Genomic DNA, 22,887 nt, shown 5'->3' with positions numbered 1-22,887 from the left:
CCCTGAGCTGTGGGCAGGGATATGCTCTCCATCCCCGGAGCCTCCCAAGGCCCCGTTTGCCGGCGCTTTTCCCTCGTTTGCTGCACGCTGCCTCGCCCCAGACCGCTCTGCAGGTCTCCAGGAGCTGGACGGGGGCCCGGCACAGTCAATCCCCGAGCAGCCGGTAACGAGGTTTGGTCATTACTGCCCGGGGCTATGTGCGAACCAGTGACCTGGCTCTGAAATGGTTTATGTTACATGCAAATCCCCTCGCAGAGGTGTTGGGGGAGGAAAGCCGGCCTCGCCGTGAACTCCCCGGGCTGATGAGCAAACCCCAGCGCAGCGGAGAACTTCCCGTGCCCGGCGGCTGCCGCATCCCCCCGTGCCCATCCCAGGGGTACCACAGCAGCACCGCGGCCCCGGCCCCGCTCCAGGACTGGCGGTGCTACTGTTGTACACAAAACAATAATCAGCTGCCGTAACGAGGATGCAGAGTAGCTGAGCTGGCTTCCCTGCTGTTGTGCCGGCTCCAAGTGGAAACAGCTGCATTTGGTTTGGTTAAATGTTTTATTTACTCACAATTATCCCAGATAACAGGTTTGCGTTCGTTTGTTCAATATTTAATATTGTTTCAGAGCGAAGCTGCTCTTTGGTTTCTGGTGGAGGACTGGGGGGGTCAGAAGGGACTTCCTGCTGTGGTGTGGTCCCAGGTGAAGGGTGGTGGTGTCCAGCATCCCTGCTGAGCATCACTCCCTAAGGCACCCGGCCTCGAATGCATGCCCTATGGGAATAAAGTCACCTCCAGGAGCACAGCTGGGTTTGGAGTGCTGGTGTGCTCAGCAGGATTTCCCTGGGACAGCAATGCTGCCAAGCACCAGCTCTGCTGGAGGGAAGGGGAACAAGAGTGTCTGTCATGGGTTTGGGGTGACAGATGGCTTCTCCTGCCTAAATCACCTTCCCATAGCATCCTTGGGGAGCACCTCCAGCAAAGGCTGCCTTTCCAGACAACCAGCCCACCCTGTGTCAGGGTTGCCAGAGCCCCTCTGCTCTTGCTCTTTCCTTTCACAGATCAGTGCTGTGAGGTTTGCTTGATAATTTTCTGGAGGCTGGAGAATGGTCTGGTCTGAGGAGCAGCTCTGCTGTGCTGGAAACAGCGTGGCCTCATGCACTGCAGGGTGGAGCAAACTCCAGGGAGCCTGGGATCACACTGGGAGCTTGCCCTGCCACTTTGGCTCAAAGTGGGGTGCTTCTCTTCTCTTCTCTTCTCTTCTCTTCTCTTCTCTTCTCTTCTCTTCTCTTCTCTTCTCTTCTCTTCTCTTCTCTTCCTCTTCTCTTCTCGTAATGCCTTGACCAAAAATTTACAGCACTGCCTCTCGCCATGCTCACTGAATTTTCTGCAAGGGAAATGAGAAAATCCATAGCTTGGTTTATGAGCCCCAATCAGTGTAAAACAGGGCCTTTTGGAAATTTATCTGTTGCTGAGTCCACCTTTTTCTCCAGCACCTTCTTGGGGAATAAATTCTTGCTCTTTGAGGCTGAGGAGATGGCTCTTAGGTGGCAGCAGGGTCGGGGGTGTTTGGCTACAGCTGCAGGTGTCCCTGACCAATTTTGGGAGCTGCCAGGGAGGTGCTGCACTGTTGAGTCTAGGGCTGGGCTAGATGCTGGCTGAGTGTGGGCAGCTCTGGTGATCAGCTGGGATGCCTCACACTCCAGAGGGATATATCTTCAGTGTCTAATTTCAAGAGAAAGTAATGTCCCCCTGAAAATGTCCATGTGCAAGGCTTGGGATGGCTTAGAGTGAAAGGGAGAGACACAAACCCTGTCTCCATCATTTGCTCAGGTCACCCAGGAGGTCAGTGAGAAACAAACCCATCTCATCCTATGCCCCTGCACCCCTGGGTTCTCTAGCTCTTTCTCAAACTAATTTTGCTGCATCAACTTAAAAAAAAAAAACAAAACCTACACAAAACCAACAAATTAAAAACACCTGCTTTATCCTTCTTGAAGAAGTGGTGGCTGTGAGCATGATATTCCCAGAACACAGGGAGCATCACCTGCTGTCCTCCACACCCCTTCTCATCCTCACACTTACCCAGGAACAGATGGTCAAGGGGAAACAGAGCAAATTCAAAGCTTCGCCTCCCCCCCTTTCTCCAGCAACAAAACACAGTTGCCCCCAAACATTTGGGTCCGTGGAAGGGACAGTCCCCAGCCACAGCCATGCTGCACTCCAGCGCAGGTGGCACACGGCAGACAGATGCTCCCCTGGTACACCTGGCAGTAGAAATATGATTTATTCATCATTGTTTTCTTTGTTGTTTCCTACCAGCCTCCTGTACACAAACAGGCTTTTAGAAGAGCGGCGTTGGATAAATAATACATCGTGCTGGCAGCCAGCATGTGCATAACAAAAGCATCTGTGTAGATGCGTGTGTGGACTAGCAAGGTCTGCTGCTCTTGTGCCCACGTGCTCAGTGCTGGCATCTTGTGCCCATGTGGATTCCTGTTGTGCTGTCCAAGCCTCTGCAGCTTTGCTTTTGGTCAGTTGGGTGGCTTTTTTGCTGTGTTGGTACATGCCCACCACACCACAGCAGTGGTGCGAGAGAAGTCTCTGGGTGATGATTTGGTCCTGCCGTGGGCACTTGGGGTACAAACAGCAGGAGTTTGGCAGCAGAACAGCACTGGCTGTGGAGTTATCCCCCCGTGGGAGGCAGCTCGGGGCTCCTGCCCATGTGCAGGCAGGCTGTGTCACAGCTGTACCTCTAGCTCAAGCACAGGCTGCTGTCATGGACCCTGGAGTTTTTGCTGGCCCAAGACAAGATGATGAGTTATGCAGGTGACCCCAAAAGCACACTATGGGCTCATTATCCCCCATCAGCCCAGCGCCTGAATGTGCCCCGAGTGCACCAGAAAAAATACCTCCTACAGAAGTGTTTGAGAGGCCTCTTAAAACTTTTATTGGTGCTATTTTTTGTATCCTTCCACCTGTGGAGCAAGGCATCTTTAGTACATTCAGCCCTCAGCAGGAGAGGAAAATTATAACTGATCCATTTCAGAAACCTCTAAAAGTGACCTAAAATAACTTTTCTATATATAAAAGTGTCATGATTTTAATGTCCATTATCTCATGACCTAGCAGAGCTAGGAAAAGCTCTTGTACATCATTTTTAGTGGTTTCTAAAATGGATTGGTCACACTTTCCCCCAGCACAGTGGGACTGAGGGTACAAGGACAACTGGGCTCTAGAGATGAGGAGGGAAACAAAAATCTGTTTCTGTGCTGGTGTATCCAGAGCTGTTTCATCCTCTAGGACCACTCGTGGTGCTGTCCCCAGCTGAGCAGAAGTGCTGAAGCTGGTCAAGTGACAGCTGTTTCCAAAAAGCTGTGGAGACGGAGTTAAATGGATACAAAGCATGGGGCACTGTGTGGTGGGAAAGCCAACTCTATTCCTGCCACTGGTCTTTTCAGAGATCTGCAGAGACAGTGACCCTGGCACCAGCTTTCACTGCTGTGGCAGACGCAGATTTTGCTGGAGCATCTCATAGTTTGTGAGCCATGTGCCCAGATGGGATGTGCTCAGCTCTGAGCTCAGCTCTGAGCCTTTCTTCACCTCACCCAGAGCTTTTGCAGCGAGGCTGGTTGCAGCCCAAGCCTCTGGGAAGCTGCCACAGCCAGGCATTAAACATGCTGGGTTTTCAGAGAGGACATCAGCAGAGCACATGGGAGAAGTGGCTCCCTGCCATGCAAGAGGTTAATAGACAGATTAGAGAGGGCAGGAGCTGTTTGTGGCAAAAGGAAAAGGGCTCTGCTTTTACAGAGTTCAGCAGCTCCATGGAGCAACATGGATGTAAATATTTGCCAGAATTAGGGAGGCTGTGTGCAGGAGCCCGGGGAGGAGTGCCCAAGTAGTTCAGGCTGTTTGTGGTTCGGGATAGGTGCTGAGAGCTGCACATCATCTGAGGGAGGATGGAGAAGGTTGGAGCAGGACACCCCACACCCAGCAGCACTGCCTAAAACCTCAGGGCAGAAAAAGCCTTTAATGCTGCTCCCTTGATGGCTTTGTTTTCCTCCATTGCCTTTCTTGCTCTCTCTGTTGGCCTGATGGGCTGGCCCACCTCCAAAGACAGCATTACAGCGCGCTGGATCGATTGGAGCCTGCAATTTTATTTGCTGTCTTTAAGAGCCTTTGATGGGCAGCAAGAGCTGTGCCAGCGAGCGCCTTGCCTGGGAGAGGAGGGGAGAAGAACAAGGTAGCAGGCCACCATCTGCCACAGGGAGATGAGGAACCTGCCACCAGCTTGGAGAAGACACCATGTCTGGGTGGGCAAAGAGAGCCCCCCTGGTGCAGCAAGGCAGCTCAGAAGGGGCTTGCAGCCCTACCCTTGGTGGTGCCTGGCAGTGGTGGCCACGGTCACCCCTGTGGTGTCATGGTCACAGCCCTCTGTGGCACACTGCACAGGTCTCACACTCTGCCATGAACCCGCTGCCCAGCAAGGTGGAAAATGGGGTGTCTGCCTGAGAAATCCCTCCTGGGACGCCTGTGGCTCTGGGACTGATGGCTTTCTGCAGAGATGGAGGTTGCAGAAGTGTCTGTATGAGCTTGTGTCTGCCCAGGAAAAGAGGGCAAAAGTTGGGCTGAGACAGGCTTCATACAGCAGCTTCCCTTCGGCTGCACCCATCCTTGACCTCTGCATCAGGAGGGCACGGATGCAAGGATCATTTTGTCTCCCTTCACAATCTCTCCTTCCACCTCTGGCTTGCCAAAAGACACCAGAGGGTAAGAGGTGGAGTGTGCTGGACACAAAAGGTTGGGGCTGCTGCTGGGAACCAGCCTAGAAGGAGAGGGCAGGATTTTCACGGCATTCAATGCTGTGGAAATGGGGCATCTTCAAAGGCTGCTGCAGAGTGGGGATCGAAGCAGGATACAGGATGTGCAGCCCTCCCTCCTCCTCCCAGCAAAACGAACCTGGAGGAGTGAGCCCGCCCCAGCCTCCTCAGCGGAGGAATTAGCACAGATCACGAAGAGCCAGATCCGGCGTGATACTGGAGACAACGGAGATAAATTATCCTGAGATGGACTAATTGTGGCGCATAGCAGTGCAGCATCTTGGGCCGGGCTGGCAGGGCTGGACCCTGCAGGACTCCAGGAGTGCTGGAAAAAGCCCCGCCCGCTTCAGCCCGGCTTTCCTGCCACTCCCGCTTACAGCTGAGTGTGCGAGTCGCCTGCGGTGGCATCCCCAGTGTCCCCAGCATCCCCGTGCGACATTCCCAGCCCCATCCCGGTTTGCCGGGTGCCGGGCAGGTGCTGTTAGCCCACAGTGCCACCACGCGGCCACCGGGCACCCAGAGGCTGTCCCCAAACCCCCTGAACCCCTCCAGGCCCCCGGGACAGCTCCTGCACCCCGCAAACAGCAGCGCTGCCCCCGCTCCCGCAGGCGGGGAAGGGGTTAAGGAGGCTGCGGGCAGGAGGAAGAGGATGGGGCTGTGGCAGGGATCAGGCGCTTGTCTCTGGCTTTGCGATTAGCCGCTCTGTTTTGATGTGGAGGGTCTGCTTGAATAATTTAACCCGGAGGCTCATTAACCAGGTCTGGCCTTCGTCTGTCGGCTGAAGGCTGCGAGGGCCATTAGCAGGAGCGCGGAGCGGAGCGGCACAGCATTCCCTCCCGCCGGCCCCTCCGTTCCCTCTCCCTCTCCTCCCTGCTCCCCGACGCCTGCACTTGGCTCCCTTATCAACCCTTTGCGCCCTCTAAGCCCTGCCCCAGGGCGCCGGGGGTGCGCAGAGCCTGTGCCTCAGTTTCCCTTCTGCGGACCGCAGCAGGCTGTAGACTGCAGCCGCAGCTGGAGCTCATTCCCGGAAAAGCCGTGCCCCAGCGTGTGCCGTGCCAGGGGCACCCGGGCTGTGCGGCTGAAGAGGCTCTGAGGCTGCCGGGTCGGCTCGGTTTGTTTCAAACCGCCTGCTTGGAGAGGAGAGCATGGCCTGGGATAGTCACAGCGGATGGATGGGGATGAGGGCTAAGGAAAGAAAGGAAAGAGGGAACACCACAGGATCAGACAGCCTTTCCAAGGGGAATCCTGGTGCACATCCAGCCCAGGGAGTGTGTTTTATGGCAAGGCACTGTGCCAGGGTGCTGCTGTTAACAACCAATACAAATGCCTGGGTACCAAGAAGAGTTGACTTTGGTGTCAGATCAGGTAAGATTTTTAAGAAAAAGGGCAAAATTTATCAGCCAAAAGGTATCAGATCTCATTCTTTGCATGCACCTTCCCCCATCATCTTGCAAAGTTTTCCTGCAGCCCTTGCTGTGCTCCTGCAGAAAGCAGAGTGCACTGCACATGCATTCAGGAAAGCCAAGTACAGCGTGAACACTTCACTGGGTTTAAAACCCTCTTCTGCCTCCAACCTCTAGGGTCAGCTGATGAGGCCAGAGGAAGGCTGCTCCCACTGAGTGCTCTCATCCTGTCTCCTCTTGCCTCTTTGGAGGCAGTGCAGCAGAGTCAGGGATGCTCTTCCTCACACCAAAAGTGTTAACACTGTTAGTCCTCTTGCAGAGCTGGATTTTCTCCGCTGGTTTCACATTGTTCCTCCTCATCTTGGCAGTGGTCCTTCTTCCTCCCTTTGGCGACCTCTGATCATTTGGAGGATCATCCCTCAATAAGTTTATCACTCCCCAGGGATGTGGCAGAGAAAGCTGTGAGCAGTGTAGATTAATGGGGTCAAGAGAGCAGCACCTCCTCCTCATCAGCCACATCTCTGTCACAGCCTTGAAGACAATTTCCCCTGGTACCTGCAAACCATCTCTATCACTCCATCGCTCATCAGAAGCAGTGAGCTGCCCAAGGAGAAGGTGAGCTTTGCACAGCCCAGCCCAGCCCAAAACAAGGTGTCATGGAGGACCTCAGCAGAAGACATGGGACAAAGACCCCCAGATCATTCCAGCATTTGATAAGCACAGGCCAGGCTCCCCTTGTAAACTCTCCCCTTCCAGTCTGGCAGCAGCTGGGAGTGGGGGGTCATCCCTCTGCTCAGAACTTGGTGATAACCCCACCTCAGCAAGTTAATTAGGTTAATTGCTCTTTCTCTTTCCCTGGCAGCCCCCCCGAAGGAGCCAGTGCTGATGTGCCGGTCCAACAACTACCCAAAGGGTTTCTACTGCAGCTGGCACCTGCCCACTCCTACCTACATCCCCAACTCCTTCAACATCTCTGTCATGTAAGTGTCTGGGAAGAAAGGGTGCAACAGGGTGAGTTTCAGTGCCTGCAGCCTGGAGCTGGTCTCAGGTAGTGCCATGAAGTCTCGGGGCACTGGGTCTGACCTGTGCTGAGCATTTGGCATCAGTGTCCCAAAAATGGGCATGGGGGAGGATTTTCTGGGGACATACAAACTGGATGTTTGGGACCAGGACTTTGAGCCAAGAAAGTTTCAATTTCCTTAGAAGGGACCAGGAGAGTCCCCATCCCCCAGGTCCCCTTTCCATGCTTCCCAAGACCATTGTCTCTGGACCACTTGTCTGTAGTGAATGTTGTGCCCCCAGTTTTTTGGCACATTTGGCACATCCATGCTCTTTTCTGGTGTAAGATGGCTGTTGTTGGGCAGCAGCATCACCTAGAACTGGTCATGGCACAGTCATGGGCATGGCATCATTCCCTACCCTGAGCCAGAGTTCTGGCACAGCTCTCATACAGGCTGATGCCAGGTATTAACTTCTGAGGTTTGTGTCACCATCAGGAGACCTTGTTTCTTCCATGGGAGAACCAGACCCAAACCCAACCCCAGCAGGGTCCCATTCTTTCCTTGGGGCCAGCATGAGGATGTTCACTGAAGCCTCTGTGTAGGCTTGGCAGAAAACCTCATACACAGGAGCCCCCACAATTCCCGGCAGGAGGAAAGCAGCACTTTGTCTGCAGCAAGGGCTGGTGCATGGGGACCATTGTCTTAGTGGGGATGCAGAGCTGCACAATCTGTCTCCTTCCTCCAGCAGCTTGGGTGCATCCACAGGTAACAGCTCTTTTCACCTCTGCTTTCCAGACACGGCACAAAAGACATGGTGTGTGAGAAGGATGCCGTTCCCAAAAACAGGTGTCACATCAGATACATCCAGCTCTTCTCAACAGTGAAGTACAAGGTGACTCTGACAGTCACGAATGCTCTGGGCAAAAACTTCACCACTCTCACCTTTGACGAGTTCGCCATAGGTAACTTCCACAGCAGCAGCTGGCCTCTCCAGGGCTGGGCTTGGCTTGCTCTGCATTGTCATCCCTTGGGAAGGTGGGGCAGGGAAGGGACTGGCTCTCCAGGTGGAGATTCTGCCTATCCATGGAGAGGGGGTCTGAGCCACTCTGGCATCCTCCCTGTGCCCCTCCCATTCTCAGGGCCCTGCTGGCACCTGAGCATCCTGGGGGAGGCAGGCAGGATGCCCACAGGCAGCCTCCGTGCTGGTCACATCAGTGGCCTGGTGTCATGTGTGATCCCACTCCCAGTGGTCCAGGTCACCCATGGTTGCCGAGTTCTTCCCTGCTGGGGATGCTGAGGAAGAAGCTGCCATGTATTAGGACAGAGAGCTGTGAAAATTGTGAGGTCCAAATGGTGTTGCCATTCTTACCCCTCAGAGTGTCCTTAGAGGAGAGGTTTGGTGTTTGTGCTGGAAGCTGAGTGATGGGAATTATGAGTGGAAGAGAAACTAAAATGTCCCATTCTGTTGTCTCCATCCTTAGTCAGGATAAAGCTCTCCTAGAGTCAAGTCCCCCAACCCTGACCCAATATTGTCCTAAAAACCCTATTCCTTCTTTTGCACCAGTTCACTGCCCCAGGACAGCAGATTCTGTGCAGTGTGGGACAGGGAACAGCAGGCCCTGTGGCCTGGGGTGTCCATGTCCCAGGCTGTGCCACAGGGATGCTTCCCAAACATGTCCAAACCCAGGGCAGAGATATTCCCCTGACTGCAAAGGGTGGGCATGAACTGAGCAATCCAGTGCCAAACACAGCAAAGCAGGGAGCTTTTGCTACCCTCCAAAGCTGGATTACAGCTGTGACATCCTCAAATAACAGGAAAAATAGGAGAGAATGGAGTTCAGGAATACGCTGGAAAACAATTTTCTGGTTGCATGTGGCAATTACTGAACCTGAAAAACAAATAAGTGAATAATTAAAGTGCAGCCAGTGGTTGGTCTTTGCCTTTGATGTGCTGCACATCACAGCATGGAAAAGCTGGAAGTGCTGGAGTGCAAGAAGAGCTCCACTGCTATATCAGATTTTCCCTTTGTACCCCAAATCCTGGAAAATATCAAACAAGGCACCAGCTCTGAACAGCAGGAAGATAACTTTGGAGCAGGGGCTGTCCTGCTGTGTCTGCAGCCATGGTCCATACCTGAAGCTTGTTCATCAGTGCTTTGGGAATGCCAATAACAAGGCAGGGAGCTTAGAAGGGAAGTGGTGGAATTTCAGTCACTTGGGTGCCTTTAAATGGAAATTGTTGTGTTTGTGCAAGATACACTCCTTAAAAATGAAGGTAACCTCCAGCCTGCATGGCCCAGGACAGCAATTAAGCAACATTTTCCAAGTTCCTTGCATTCCCTCCTGCAGGAGTTCAGGGCACCCTCTCGTAACATCTGTATCCCACCCAGGCCCTGCCTAGCTTCCCAAACATCTGCTCCTCCATCCAGCACACAAGGGCAGCTCCCCTGGGAAAGCACACCCAGCTGCAAGCCTCGGGCATCCCAACACCAGCGCAAAGCTGGATCCAGCCCAGCAGTTTGAACTCAGCCCTGGTCAGAGGAGTGGTGAGCAGAGGCCAGCACTGCCCCAGGCCAGCCCTCAGAATTGGTGTCCTATTGCTGCCTCCTGCACAAGTGCCTGGAAGGGTGCAGGGTGCCTGGACACATCTCAAGAGAGGTCACACCACCTGGCATCACGTGGCTCCAGGGTGGCATTTGGGGAAGGGGTGATGGGTTGATGCCAATAGGAGAGGCCATGTCCTGCACCAGCCCACTCCCATAACCAATTCCAGTGGCCTTAAAATCTCCATGTTCTGCATGAGTGTGAAATACTCCTCCTTGCATTTGGTATGGGAGCCATGCACCAGCAGCACAGACAGGGTGGTGACAGAATGCTGGAGCAGGCAGTCACAGCTTAGCAGATCATTACAGCATCTGCTGCTGCTGAACAACAGCCACCTACCCCGAGTGGAACTTCTCCTCATGCCATCCTGGTGTTAAAACAAGTGCATTGCTGCATTGCTGAGTTTTGCTAGGCAGTTTTGCCCCAGGTTGCCTGCAGTCCTTGCTGAAGCTTCAGTGTCTCTTCCAGCTTTCCTCTGCAGCTGCAATCCAGGACTGTTTCCCAGTGTGGGGAGTGCTGGAGGTGTGGATCCAGCATCCAATAGGTTCTCTGGGGATCTCAGCTGGCCCAATGAGCTCTCATCTGGGATTCCCTTTCCTAGATGGAAGGTGGAAAACCTATGGCTCAGGGCAAAGTCACTGCTTTGACTCATTGAGAAAATGCTGAGTGGGAGCATTGCAACATCTGCACACATCCTGCTAAAATGAAGAGACAGTGTCAGCCAGAACCTGTGTGATGCTTCTCCAGAAATCCCTGGGCTCTGGTTGTCAGAGCCTGCCTTGTGTTTTCCCCTTAGCCTAAAGAAAAACATCATATCTTCTGCATAGAGGTTAAAGTGTAGCTCCAATCTCATGCCTTGCTGGGGACAGAGCAGCCCGAAGCCAAGGAGAGAGCAGTGCAGGGCAGGCAGCTCTCCCTCCCAGCACCATCTGAGCTGGGAGAAGACCCTCTGCTGGGTTACACCACCCATCCAGCTTGGGCAAGCACAAAACCCCCCCAGGAAGGAGTGACCTCCTTTGGTTTTGCTTCTTCACTCCTTTCTCCATCCCTGAAGTCGCCAGCAGAAAATCCCTCCCCCGGCCGCTTGGAAGATGGTCTCTAATTGAGTGGAAAATGACTGGTACTTTCTTTTGCTGTCCTGAGCCCCTGCCTTGCTGGCGGCTGTGCCGTGCTGGTTTTTAGCAGCCAGCTGCAAAGGGTCACTCTGCATTGTCATTTTCAATGATGACTGGAAAAGCTTTTCCGGCCCTCTGGCCCCCATCTCCTATTGGTAGGAGATGTGGGCTGCTTTCCTCCTCATCTTGCTCCTGCAAATTGTTTTCATAATTACATCTTCTGCAAAAGTATTGACATTAATAAAGGTGAGTGCGAGGAGGTCCTGCAGAACCCTACGGACATCAGGGCTCCAGCCTCAGAGAGGAGGAAAAGGGGCTGTAGGGAAGAGGACCTGGAGGCAGAGGAAGATGCCAGGGAGGAGTGAGGTGATGTGTACAGAGCTCCCACCTCCTTCATGATGGCTGCAACAGCATGGGGACATTTTCAGCCAGCTAGGACACAACCACACCTTCCTCACTTGTGTTTCAGCCCAAGAGCTGTTTTTTTGCATTCCCTGTGAAAGCCAGGACAGCACCATCACGCAGCAACATTGGCATCCTGCCTCAGCACCTTTCTCCTCATACAGTCCTGGGGAAAAATATGAGAAGATGCACAGCATTAAAAGGAGGAAGGCAGCCTTAGATGGGGCCTTGCAGGTGTGGATACCTTCATCAAATGTGCTGCCCATGCCTTGTGTGACCTTGGGAAGGTCATCTAATCCTTCCAGCTCCAGCTCTGGGGTGATGAAGATGCAGAGCATCTCGGAGAGGCTGCATGATGCCATGTCTGTATAAAATTCAGAGTCTTTGAACACAGGTATACAGTTGCCTAAGCAGAAGGTCAGTTCAATTCATACTACTTAGGAAGGCAGAATTAAATTACCTAGACTGACATTTGGCTAAGACATGGAGTTTAATATCCCTCTGCTCATGGAAAATGCCAGGGGATATTTAATGGCTGCAAGGGATCCATTTTAGTGCTTGTTGGAGAGACGGGATGGGTGACGGGCCGCTCCATGCCACAGGGTCTCAGCTGCCTTTCTGAACCACCAGATTCATTTTGAGACATGTCTGACAACAGCCAGGGGCGATGGATAGCTGAAGACTCGCAGTTAAGCGCGAGCGTGCAGCACCTTAAGGAGAAGCTGCTCCCTGGTGCTCTTCTCACACTTCAAGCCCTCTCTGAGACACAGCAGCCAAAAACCAAGCGGGAAGAGCTGTGAGTAGCCTCCTGGCCAAGTCCCCTTCCCAGGAATGTCTGATGATGCTCCCTTAGCTCTGCAGGATAATATTACATCTGGTTTTATAGCCGCTTAACCAGTACTCAGCCTAATGCCCATCATCCATTATTATTATTACTATTACTGCTTTTATTACGTTACTGCCTGCAGGCCCTCAGTGAGGACAGGGCTCTATTATGCTGGCTGATGTACAGCCAGACAGCCCCTGCCTCACCATGTGCAGGCTGAATGGAGGCAGACAAAGGCTGGGGAAGGAGGTTCACTCGTCCCTGTCTGTGAGATATAAAGGACTCCTTCAAGGTCATATAGAAATCAGAAAGCTGGACACAGCCTGTCTCCCCTCCCTCCTCAGCTGGCCCCTGTGGGACCAGTCCAGGTGTTTCCCGTGATGAGCACAGCAGGATGAGGTCTGTCCTGAGAGACATAGGTTTGTCCTCCCTGGACTGGCTGCCGGAGGTATGGTCCCCTCTCCTGGCTGTTGTGTCCCTGCTGCCTTGGAAGGACATGGCAGGAACAGTTTTGGCTCTGTGGTTTTGGAGGAATTGGCCCTGCTGTGCTCTCTAGACTAGGCAGGAATCCTGTGGATGGAGGGACACAGGAGGAGGCACCAGGAACTTTTTGTTTTCCTGTTAACCTGCAGTGCTGTTTGAAGGCTCGTAGCAGCCGGGAAAATGAACTTGAAGCCAGGGCAGCCAGCAACAGTGTCCAACTCACAGGCAAGGGCCTAGGGGTCACATCCCTGCAAAATGGGCAGGTGACTCCCACCTCAGCCTCAGGGCACTTTTTTTTCTGACTTCCTTTAACAGTCACAGTAGTATTTCTTGTTGCTGCCCAAGCACATTTGCCATGCCCAACTGAATTTAATCATGCCTTCAGGCTGGCATACTAAAAACCAGGGCCAGGCCCTGTGCATTACCCCAGGGAGTATCCATTGCATCCATCACTAGCCCAGCACTTTCCTTCCCACTTCCTCGCTGCAGAGCTCCAGTTCACAGTCATCTGCGTTCGTTCAGCCAAACAGAATTTTGTTTTGCAAACCCATCCTTCTGAGCCAACGCTGGATTTATACTTTTCCGTATGTGTTTGGACTCCAAGTCCCTGTCGATGGAAGCTGATGTCCAGCCCCAGCCCTGGGATTCGAAGTGAGCAGAGGAATTGCAGAGCCATCTGGAGTAGCTCAGCACAGCACAGCCCCAGCGAAGCGTTCCTGCTGCCGAGGATAAAGCTGTAAATGGAAAATTGTGCCCCGTCCTGCCACAGAGAGAAGTCTGTGGGAGTTGGCCCCTGTGGTCAGGCTCACAGGTGACCATCCTCTGAGCCTGAAATGACACTGGGAAGGAGGAAGCTGTCCAGCCCTGCTGGCACCCGCTGTGACAGAGGGAAGGTGGTGAAGATGATGGTGAGAAAGGACAGCAGCAGGGTGTGTGCCAGGGTGCTGAGCAGCAGGAGGATGGGCAGACAGAGGTAGTGGTGGGTTGTGTTGGGGAACACGGGTCCCACTAAGGTAGCTGGGCTGTGGCTTCACTTCAGCACCCTCTCTGTCTCACCTGCAGACAAGAAAGTGTGTTCTCAAAGCATCACAGGCTGGTTTCTCCTGAGAGGAGCAAGTGGTGGCAGTGCAGGGACAGTTGCTGCAATGCCACCATCATTCTGGAGCAGGGGTGGCAGCAAGCAGCTCACATGTGACTGCACTTGCCCCAGACTGGCCACACATCAGCATCTGATCCCATTTGAGTGAGGGAAGGATGCCCTTCACGCACAGGGCAGGGCTGCAGGCAGGCTCAGGTGGTGAGGGAGCAGCTCACTCACCATCACCTCCTTCCTCTCTCAGGGTAAGCAAAGCCCCTGTGAGGGCATGACTTTCCACCCACAGCAGGTGGACCCTGGAGTCAGCATGAAGAAGACCTCTGACTGCAGGGTGGGATCTCTGCCAGGCAGAAGGAGACTCCCCACAGCCCCACCATCCTTCCCCCATGCTGGGGAGGGGAGTTTGGTGCTGATATCTTGACAGGCTTCTGCACAAGGCAGTCAGAGCCTGGGGACCACTGCTCAGTCCAGAGATTTTCAGGTCAGGAGGGATCCATTTGCCTGCATGTGGACTTGGAACGGGGTTAAGCGCCTTCCCAGGACAGGAAGACTCATGTGCATTGCTATTTTTGGAGTGCACAGTGAGTCCTCATCCACCTCTGGCACAGCTGTGTGCCTAGCTCCATGTGTCCAGCTCCTTCCTGACCATGATTAAAGGATAAGCATGGGCGTACACAAATTTTTTCAGCTTTGCTATTGCAGTTGGGAGTTTGAGCTGTCAGGATTTGATCAAACCCTTGGCAAGGAGCAAGGACTGCTCTGCAACAGGCAGTGACATTCATCACTGCCTGTCTGTGATGAGCTTCCGGCACTCTGGAAGTAGCTGCAACATCAAAGCACGTTGTATAGCTCACAGCAATTAATATTCACCTGAAATACATGGCAGGTAGCAAGAAAATATTCCCATATCCCAAAAGCAGAGCAGGGCAGTGAAAGAGAGAGCTGGGGTGGAAGGTGACCAGGGCAATCCTTCCCCTTTAATAAATACGATGTGCCAATGCTTTGAATCCTCAAAATCCCAGCCCTGAGCTCAAGGGCCAAACTCTGCCCCATTACTGTGAGGCAAGTGGGCTTGAATATGTGTCAGACTCACAGAAATCAGCAGCTGCCAGGGAAGTGCAAGATTTTGGCTTGGTGGGCTCCTCATCCTGATCCAGTTAGCCCTGTCCAGGAGGGACAATCTCTGCCCTGGCCCAGTTGTTTCCCCGTGTCTCCAGTGCTGTCACCTCTGTAATGGTGGGATTTTGAGCCAGGACAGCTATACAACTGACCTGGACAACAAAAGGTGATTTGTATCTAATTAGTTTGGGGAAAGGGTGCATATTGGCTGCTCCTCTTGGAAAGCACATGGTGCAAAGCCCAGACAGCTTTGCCAAGGGGTACAAAGGAAGTATGCCACATGCAAAGCTTTGCCAATCCCCCTCTTTTCTTCTCTTACAGTAAAGCCAGACCCTCCGGAGAGTGTGGTGGCCAAACCTGTGCCCAATAACCCTCGAAGACTGGAGGTGTCATGGCAAAACCCCTCATCGTGGCCTGACCCTGACTCTTTCCCGCTGAAGTTCTTCCTGCGGTATCGGCCTCTCATCCTGGACCAGTGGCAACATGTGAGTGATGCTGCACTGCCTGGCAAGCGAGGGAGAGGGGAGAGCTGCTGACTGGGAACAAGCTGCATTATAAAAACCTGTTCAGGGACAAAAAATATGTATATTTACTGCTCAGGCAACCTGGACCCTGTTCCTCTCCTCCTCTTTCTCATTGCTTTTCTCTTCCTCTCCACCTTTTTTGTAGCTCCCACTCTGCCTGCAAATGGCTCTGCAGCCTCTCCCTGCTCCACATTTTCATCCATGGCCCCTATCTACTTTCCATACATATGTTCTATATAAAACTTGCCAACGAGATGTAAAAGGCATTTAAAGTATAAATGTCACCACATTTAAATGCGCCTCTGCCACATTTAGATTTTGAACTGGAGATAAAATACCGCTCACCATAACTCAGAGCACAGTCACCGAGCAATTGCTGAGATGTTATCGTATTTCTTACTTTATTTCTTGTTTCTTTAAAAAAAAATAGTCAGTGAAATCCTTGGTAGCCTGGAGGACAGATTTCATTTGTTACTGCAGGAAGATAACAAACAGGCTTTTTTTTTTCTTTTTTTTTTCCTAAACCTCTGTGTGCTGCTTGAGTTGGGTAGGAAAGCATTCTGTGGCTGGAGAGGAGGTGCTGCTGCTCTGGCAGAGCTCATCCAGCATCCCTTCTGTGCCCAAGCTGGGCCAGTTGAAAGCCAGTTAGGTGCTTTGCTTGATAAAGTATTTTGCTAAAAGCACCAAACGTGAATTAAGAGGCAGCACTGGGTCCCTGGGCACCTTCATCAAAGAGCCAGGTGGGATTTTCTTCCAGCCAGCACTTCCTGGGAAGAGAAATGTTGGAAGAGTGGATGGGAAGTTCTGCTCATAGCTCTGCGAGGTGTCTTGGTAACTTTTTGCACTTGCTAGGGATTTTTGATGAGGCAGCACCACAGGTTGTGTTTCAAGTTGCGGTATTTGCTGGTGACTCTGAAAATAAGAGGGTTTTTCTCCTTGCCTCTTTGCCCTTTGCTTCTTTCCTAGTAGTGGGAGAGCCTCTGTGGAGCATCCAGAGGGGTTAGAAAGCACAGGTGGAGTTTGGGTATTAGTTTTCTGTAGGTATTTTATTTTTTCATCTGGGGAAGGAATGCTCAAACTGCAGAAGCTGTGTAAAAAGGGGACGATTTAGTGGGAACTGCCAAACACAGCACTGTTTTTTTCCCAAGGTGTGCAACTGGTTGTGGAAAAAGCTGGTGGTTTTACCCTGCCACAGCCTGACCCAGCCAAATACCCTGGTTTGCACCCAAAAATGGTGGGGTAGCCACTGAGCTACCTCCTGCCTCAACACCCTCGGAGTGGATGGTCCCTCCATCACTGGGTGTGGGGTACCATGATTGCAGAGTCAAGCCATGCCAGTCCCCCCTGGCAGAGCCCTGAGGGGATGCTGGGGCCTCTCCATCAGTGCCCTCAGGCAGGCAGTGATGGGTGAGGTGTTGGTGACACTGGTGGCAGCGCCATCCTAGTTGGTAAAGACAGTTCTTGGGCAGTAAAAACTTTACTTCTTCTATGTAAAAATACCCTGAGGTGCAGCGAGACCTCAAGGTACCAGCTCTCCTGGTGGGTACAAGGATGGCTGGGAAGGGTTTCATTTTCCAGCATTTCGGGAAGGTGCAGCAGTCCTGAGTACAGCTTTTAATCAATATCCCCTTGCAAAAGACATGTTCCTCATCACTGACTGATGGAGAAAAGCATTTGGGGAATAATTTTCTCAGTGAGCAAGTGCAAGCATTCAGTGAGTGAGGTGCCAGCCTTGTTTTCCGAGTCCCTACCCTGCTGGCTGGTTAATGAAAAATCTGATTTGTGGATGATTTGAGGAAAACTGCCACTATTCATCAGATGAATTATTTGCGAAGCCTAATTCAATCGTTTCCCAAACACCAGAGAAAGGCAGTGCTGCAGCAGCTGGAGCTGCTCTGACCCCAGACCCCACTGGTACAATCAACCTGCTTAGCCCAGCTGAGCACCCTGCAAATGCAGGTGTTTGTACCTAAAAATTAACCCCACCAATGTTATCATGCTGGGAGCATGCCCAAGCCTCCTTGAACTCTTTGTTTGACTTACTGTTATTTTGGAGGGTGTCCCTGTTCCCCCAAATTAAAACAGAAAAGGGAAGGACTTGGTTTGATAGGTCCAAGTCTAGCTCATCCGTCCCTCTTGTCCTGCAGTGGTGCTGTTGGGTCTCAACTCAAAAGGACAAGTGCCCTGAGAAAGGATGAGGTGGTCACACGTGCCACGCTTGCATGGGGGTGTCTTAATTCTCATGGGGCTCCTGCCACAGGCTTCCCCCATCTTGGCTCTTGCTGTCCCCACTGGCAGCTGGCACAGAGAAGTCCTTGCTGTTTATGCCCACACAACCTGCACGCTGGCAATGGGGCAGCTTGGAGCTCAGCAGGGAGAGGAGAAGTCCCTGCCAGCAGTCAGGAGGAGTTGGGTAACCTCATGCTCTGGCACATCCCTGTCTGCCCAGGGTCCACAGGCTGAGTGAGCCCTGTCCCTGCCTCCTCATGGCAACCCACCTCTGCCCCAGCACTGGGTTTTGAGCAGGTACTCGGCAGCCCTGTGGGAAGCCCAGCATCCCTGCAGGAGCAGACCCACAAAGGAGCATCCGAGGCCGCCCAGAGACAGAATATCCATGCAGGCCCTGCTCACACGAGGTGTTTCTTGGCAGGAGAAGCAGCTCCTCTTTCACCTCTCCACCTCCCGTTATCTTTGCAGGGTCTGATTTATGCACAGCACCTCGGCAGGCAGGACCGAATGAGCACTAATAGGATCAGATGGATGCCGAGCTGTCGAATACCATAGGGCCTGATTCAATCAGCGTCTGCTTTCTTCCAGGCTCTTCCTTTCAGGATTTTAATAATGCCAGGGCTTGGCACCAGAAGATGAAGCCATCCGTGGCGGGAGCAGTGGATCTTATCGAGGCTGCCACTGTGTGAGCTGGCCATAAATGCAGTTTCCCCTGCTCCAGAGAAAGGCCGGTGATACCTGGACCAAACATCCCACACCATGAAGCAATCTCTGGGGCTGACCCAGCAGTGGGGAGAAGACCCTTCCCAGTGCTTTGCAAATAGGGTTTGAGCCCCAGTGTGCCATTTGCAGTCCCTTTCCCCTGCTCAGCAGCACCTTCCCACCCAGACCACTTAGTGGCTCTCATGTTGCAGTTTTCCCTGGGAATCACGGTGATGTGCTCTGGGAATGGTTATCATGGAGGGATGGTGATGATGGTGGGTTTTCACATGGGCATGCAGTGAAGCACGTGCTGGATCGTGCCACCTCACAGCAGCTCCCTTGAGCCTGGGCACAAGCACTTTGTAGCTGCTGGGGGATGCAGCCGTGCCACACCATGTCACACCATGTGGCTAAAGATTCTCCTCCACCCCATCAGCACTGAGCTCACTCTGAAACTCAAGCAACTTTAAAATCACACTCCTCCCTTTCTGGAAGAGGGGCTGGTGGTTTCTCTGCTGCCAGAAGAGAGATGGATATTTGTAGCCTAAACAGGTTTTTTTTCTCTCTCCTTTTGGCAAAATCTCCCCTTCTGTCTCCTAAATATAAAACATTAAATGTTTAGGGTATCCTTTATTTTTCTCCCGCTTTTAAGTTTGTAATTCAAGCCAGATTAGCGTGGTTTCCTCTTCTGTTTTATAGCCCCATCCTGGCCCCAAGCGAGCTCTCCTAATGCTCTCAGATGTTCCCCTAATGGCTTACCTAGGCTGGAACTGGATACCCTTTCCTAATGGATTGCTAATAGCCTGTTTCTGGTTTTACAGGCTCCTTCAGTTAACTCGCAGCAGCAGCAGCAGCAGCGAGTGCGGCGATCTCCCTGCGCGCACATCTGCGCGCTCGCCCCTACGCGCGGGCGGGCGGCCAGGCACCGTCCCCAGCATCCCCGGGGAGCCTCGGGCAGGTCTTGCACCCAATCCGCTCCCTTCCCGTGGCATTTTCTGGAGCTGGATCCCCCCTTTTCGCAGCTCTTGGAGGGAGATCACGTGCGCTGAGCGCTTGCCAGCTCGATGCGCGTCCCGGGAATGTGGCAAGGCTCAAGAAGGTATTTCTTATGTAGCGTCAGAGCTGGTGGCCAGACCGAGGGAGGATTTCCTACTGTGGGTTGCCAGCAATTTGCAGATGCCGTCCTGAAGCCTAATTGAACCCATTGGCCGCGCTGACAACATGAAATGTTAACGAACCGTGAGGCGGGCTGCACCTCAGATCTTGAGATTTGCAGTAAAAGGTCATGAGATATTTAAAGCTAATAATGTGGCTGAGTTCTCTCCTTCCTCTTCTGCATTGGAAGCATTAGGGCCATGTTCGTGAGCATTTGCAAAGGCTGGAAGCATCCTTCTCTGGAAGTGCAAGCAGAAGTGCTCCCACCATCACAGGATTTTAGGAGCTGGGACAAAAAAAACCCAAAAAACCCACGCAGACATCTGTGCCTGGTCTGATGTGGTTAAATGATGGGGTTCTGGGGACAGGGATGAAAAGTTTGTGGGTATTGCCAAATAATTAGTGTTGGGTTTGTTGGTGCAAGGATGGCATTGTCCCCTGGACTGACCTCCCTTGTCCATATTGGAAGTGGCTGCCAGGGTGGGCTCAGGCTTGTCTCCCAGAGCAAAGCAACATTTTTTCACTAGAGAGGTGAATCTTACATGCTGTCTCTGGAAGTTCCTGCCTTGGAGCAGCCTGAAATAGCCTGGAAGTGTGAGTTAATGCATATATCCTGTCTGTGATGGGCAAGGAGAGGGATGGAGCAAGCTGGATAGGAAGGCAATTAGTGCCACTGCCTGCCACAGCAGCATCCCTGCCGGCGTGGTGGCCATGTCACTTTACAGCAGGAGTGCCTCTTTGTGCCCATTTGCATCCCCCTGTGCCTCTGCTGCTTTTGACTGCACTCCCCCTCTTTGCAAGGCAGTCTTGGCAGGGAGGTCACCCTGAGCAAGCTGGGTTACAACTTCACGCCTGGTAGCTTTTATTGCAGCATTTCTCTCCCTTCCCCTCCCAGCTGCAAAGTCAGTGATTAAAAAAGAGGTGGGGGGGGGGAAATTCAAAGAATTAATAGGTAGGAGCAAAATATTTAGTCTGTAATAGTGTCACTCACAGCTCAGCGTGGGGCAGGCAGGGCTGGAGCAGAGATTTTCTCAGAGGAGGGTGGGGGTGGGAGATGCTCAGAAATCACCTTTTCTGGGACAGAGCAGGTTCAGGACCCTTGGCTGGAATTGCCTGGGCGCTCTCAGCCCCCTTGGAAACTGCTGGTGACCTAAAAGTACTGAGCAGCTGGCAGCTGTAAAGGTCCCACAGTGCAGCAGGGCACTCACACGTGCACGTCCTCACCTGCAGGCCCACACAGCTGCAAGCAGGTAGGAAGGTGCTGGCAAGCCTAACTCTCCCTGCCCACATGCAGACCACACTGGGCAGGTGTCTGTGCTCTGCCATGCCCAGGCACAAGCTGCTTTCAGCCCCAGCCCACTGCATCAGTGTGGTGAAGGCATCTGCAGGCAGCATATGCCAGTGCTGGCCGGGTTAGAGCTGTTGCTGAGTGCCCTCAGCATCCCTGATCCCATCTTCCCCAGAGCCACAAGCAAAAGTGACTTCTGACAGTTGTCACTTGGCAGGAGGGGGACAGCACATCTGGAGAAAGTTTCCTGTTAACTTGTTTTCCTGTAACAGCCCCCGCTTTCAAAGATGGTCTTTATTTTGAGCCAGAAGGGATCTTCAGCTGCATCTGGTGTGGCACAGCCCAGGCTGCAGAGAAGCCCTGTGACAGCTCATCCTCCCAAACCCACAGCAGGGCTGTGCTCTGTGCAGCACCACAGCAGCCTTTCCAGGAGGGAATGACAGCAGAGAGCACAGCTCAGACCCTGCTAAAGTGGGTCTTCCACTACCCAGCTGGCAGCGAATAAGAGGGGGTCATTCATTTTTCCCAACCTTCAATTATCCCAGAGTGCAGGTAGAAAGTTTTGTCTGGGGTTATATTGACTGAGTCTTGCAGCTCTGCAGAAGGAGGAGGTATCTGGAGGTACCTTTGCTAGTAATCACTGTCAGACATCTTGGCTCTCCAAGCAAGGGAAAAAGCAAAACATTTCTTTTCCACGTGGTGACATGTTTTCTCAAGCTGCACTGGCCATTTGCAGTGACCCTCCTGAACTTCCCAGTGGCAGGGCAGTTTGCTTGGGGATTACTGCTGCTTTTGGTTTATCTTGTTCCCCAGGACAGGTGGAAGTCCTGCTGGGATCTCCCTGCACTTGCAGGGACTGAAGGCACCTGAACCAGCAGCTGTTTGTGTGGCTGAGTCCCTGCAAAGCTCATAGCAGCCCAGTGGCAGGACCTGGCCCTTGCTGTGGGAAAAGTGGCTGTGAAACAGAGCTCTCTGCGTGTCCCATCCCTATCCCAGTTCCAATTTCCCCCATCATCCTCTATAACTCAAGAGGCATCCAGAGGAGGAGGCTGCGAGGATGCCAGCTGTGTGGCAGTTCCAGGTTGTGCTCTTAGAAGGGGCTGTGTGAGCACACCAGCTTCACCTTACAATAGTCAGAGATGGTGCTCCTTTTATTTTGGGGAAGGCAGATTCATCTAGGCTTGATACAGCACCTGGGACAGGTGCGTGGTCACTGTCCTGTCACACACAGAGACAGTGCATCCCTGCCTTGGGACAGAGGGGTGACAGTGGAACACTCCCTTCCCACTCCAGGAGCTGCACTGGAAAGCAGGAGGTGTCAAGGAATGGCAAACAGAGCCACTGCCACCACAGGGGGAGCCAGGAAAAACACATTTTCGTGTGGGATGCGGAAAAGGAGGCATCTGATCCCCCCTTGTCCCCCTGCACCTCCTTTGAACACACCAGCCCCCAGCCCACCCGTCAGGGCAGAGGAGGGTGGGGTTTTCTTCCCTGCCTCCCTTCCCCATCCCCTCCCAAAGGCCATCTGGCCTTCGGACCTGCCCATGCATTTCCCTGTGCACAAGTACCTGGTCACCCTGGACCAGGAGCAGAGCCTGGGTGGGAACAAAGCACAGTGACCTTTTTTATTGCCAGGGCACCCTGGCAGGTTGGGCTGAGGGCCATGGGAGCAGGATGAGGGGAGCTCAGAGGGAATAATGGCTTCCCTGACTCCTGCTGGGCTGAGCACTGTGAGACAGGGACAGCATCTGCAAGCATGGACTGGAAGGAGGGCAGGCACGGGTGTTGGAGTGTGTATGGCTGCTGTGGATGTCCCTGGGCCTCCAGCCCGTGCAGGGGGTCCAGCATGGGCAGGGGGAAAGCCAAGTGGCAGGCAGTCCTCCCCTCAGCCTGCCCTAAGAGTCTGTCTCCATCCCACCAATGTGGCGCTGGCCCCTGTGCTCGTCCTGGTGCTTGGGACTGTGGATGGGCACTCAGCAGCTCTGTAATCTTTCCAACCAGGAATGTGGGGGTGTGTGACCATGGCAGGGAATGGGATCCCAGCCCACACTGTCCTCAGCAAGCTGTCTTCTGAATTACTGGGCTCAAGGGCTTTTTTTTTTTTTTTCATTTCTCTTTCCTCTATGTCTCCCTC

At 53.0% G+C, this 22,887-nt stretch overlaps 1 protein-coding gene across 4 annotated transcripts in view; it reads left to right on the top strand.

Annotated features, from left to right (window-relative positions):
* CNTFR (ciliary neurotrophic factor receptor) overlaps positions 1-22,887 on the top strand; it is a 200,008-nt gene that overhangs the window by 170,160 nt on the left and 6,961 nt on the right. For 3 of the 4 annotated variants that reach the window (XM_039700754.1, XM_039700753.1, XM_039700756.1), the window contains 3 exons: positions 7,072-7,189; positions 8,006-8,172; positions 15,177-15,340. In XM_039700754.1, coding sequence (XP_039556688.1) covers positions 7,072-7,189; positions 8,006-8,172; positions 15,177-15,340 — 449 coding nt within the window. Of the gene's footprint in view, positions 1-7,071; positions 7,190-8,005; positions 8,173-15,176; positions 15,341-19,131; positions 20,277-22,887 lie in introns of those variants that run through there. The other variant, XM_039700755.1, reaches the window with a different exon arrangement.

Source organism: Passer montanus, unplaced genomic scaffold (assembly GCF_014805655.1).
Source record: "Passer montanus isolate IOZ18808 unplaced genomic scaffold, ASM1480565v1 scaffold143, whole genome shotgun sequence".
NCBI classification, from domain to species: Eukaryota; Metazoa; Chordata; class Aves; order Passeriformes; family Passeridae; genus Passer; species Passer montanus.
Note: the sequence above shows the minus strand (reverse complement) of the source record. Positions and strands in the feature narration are given on the sequence as shown.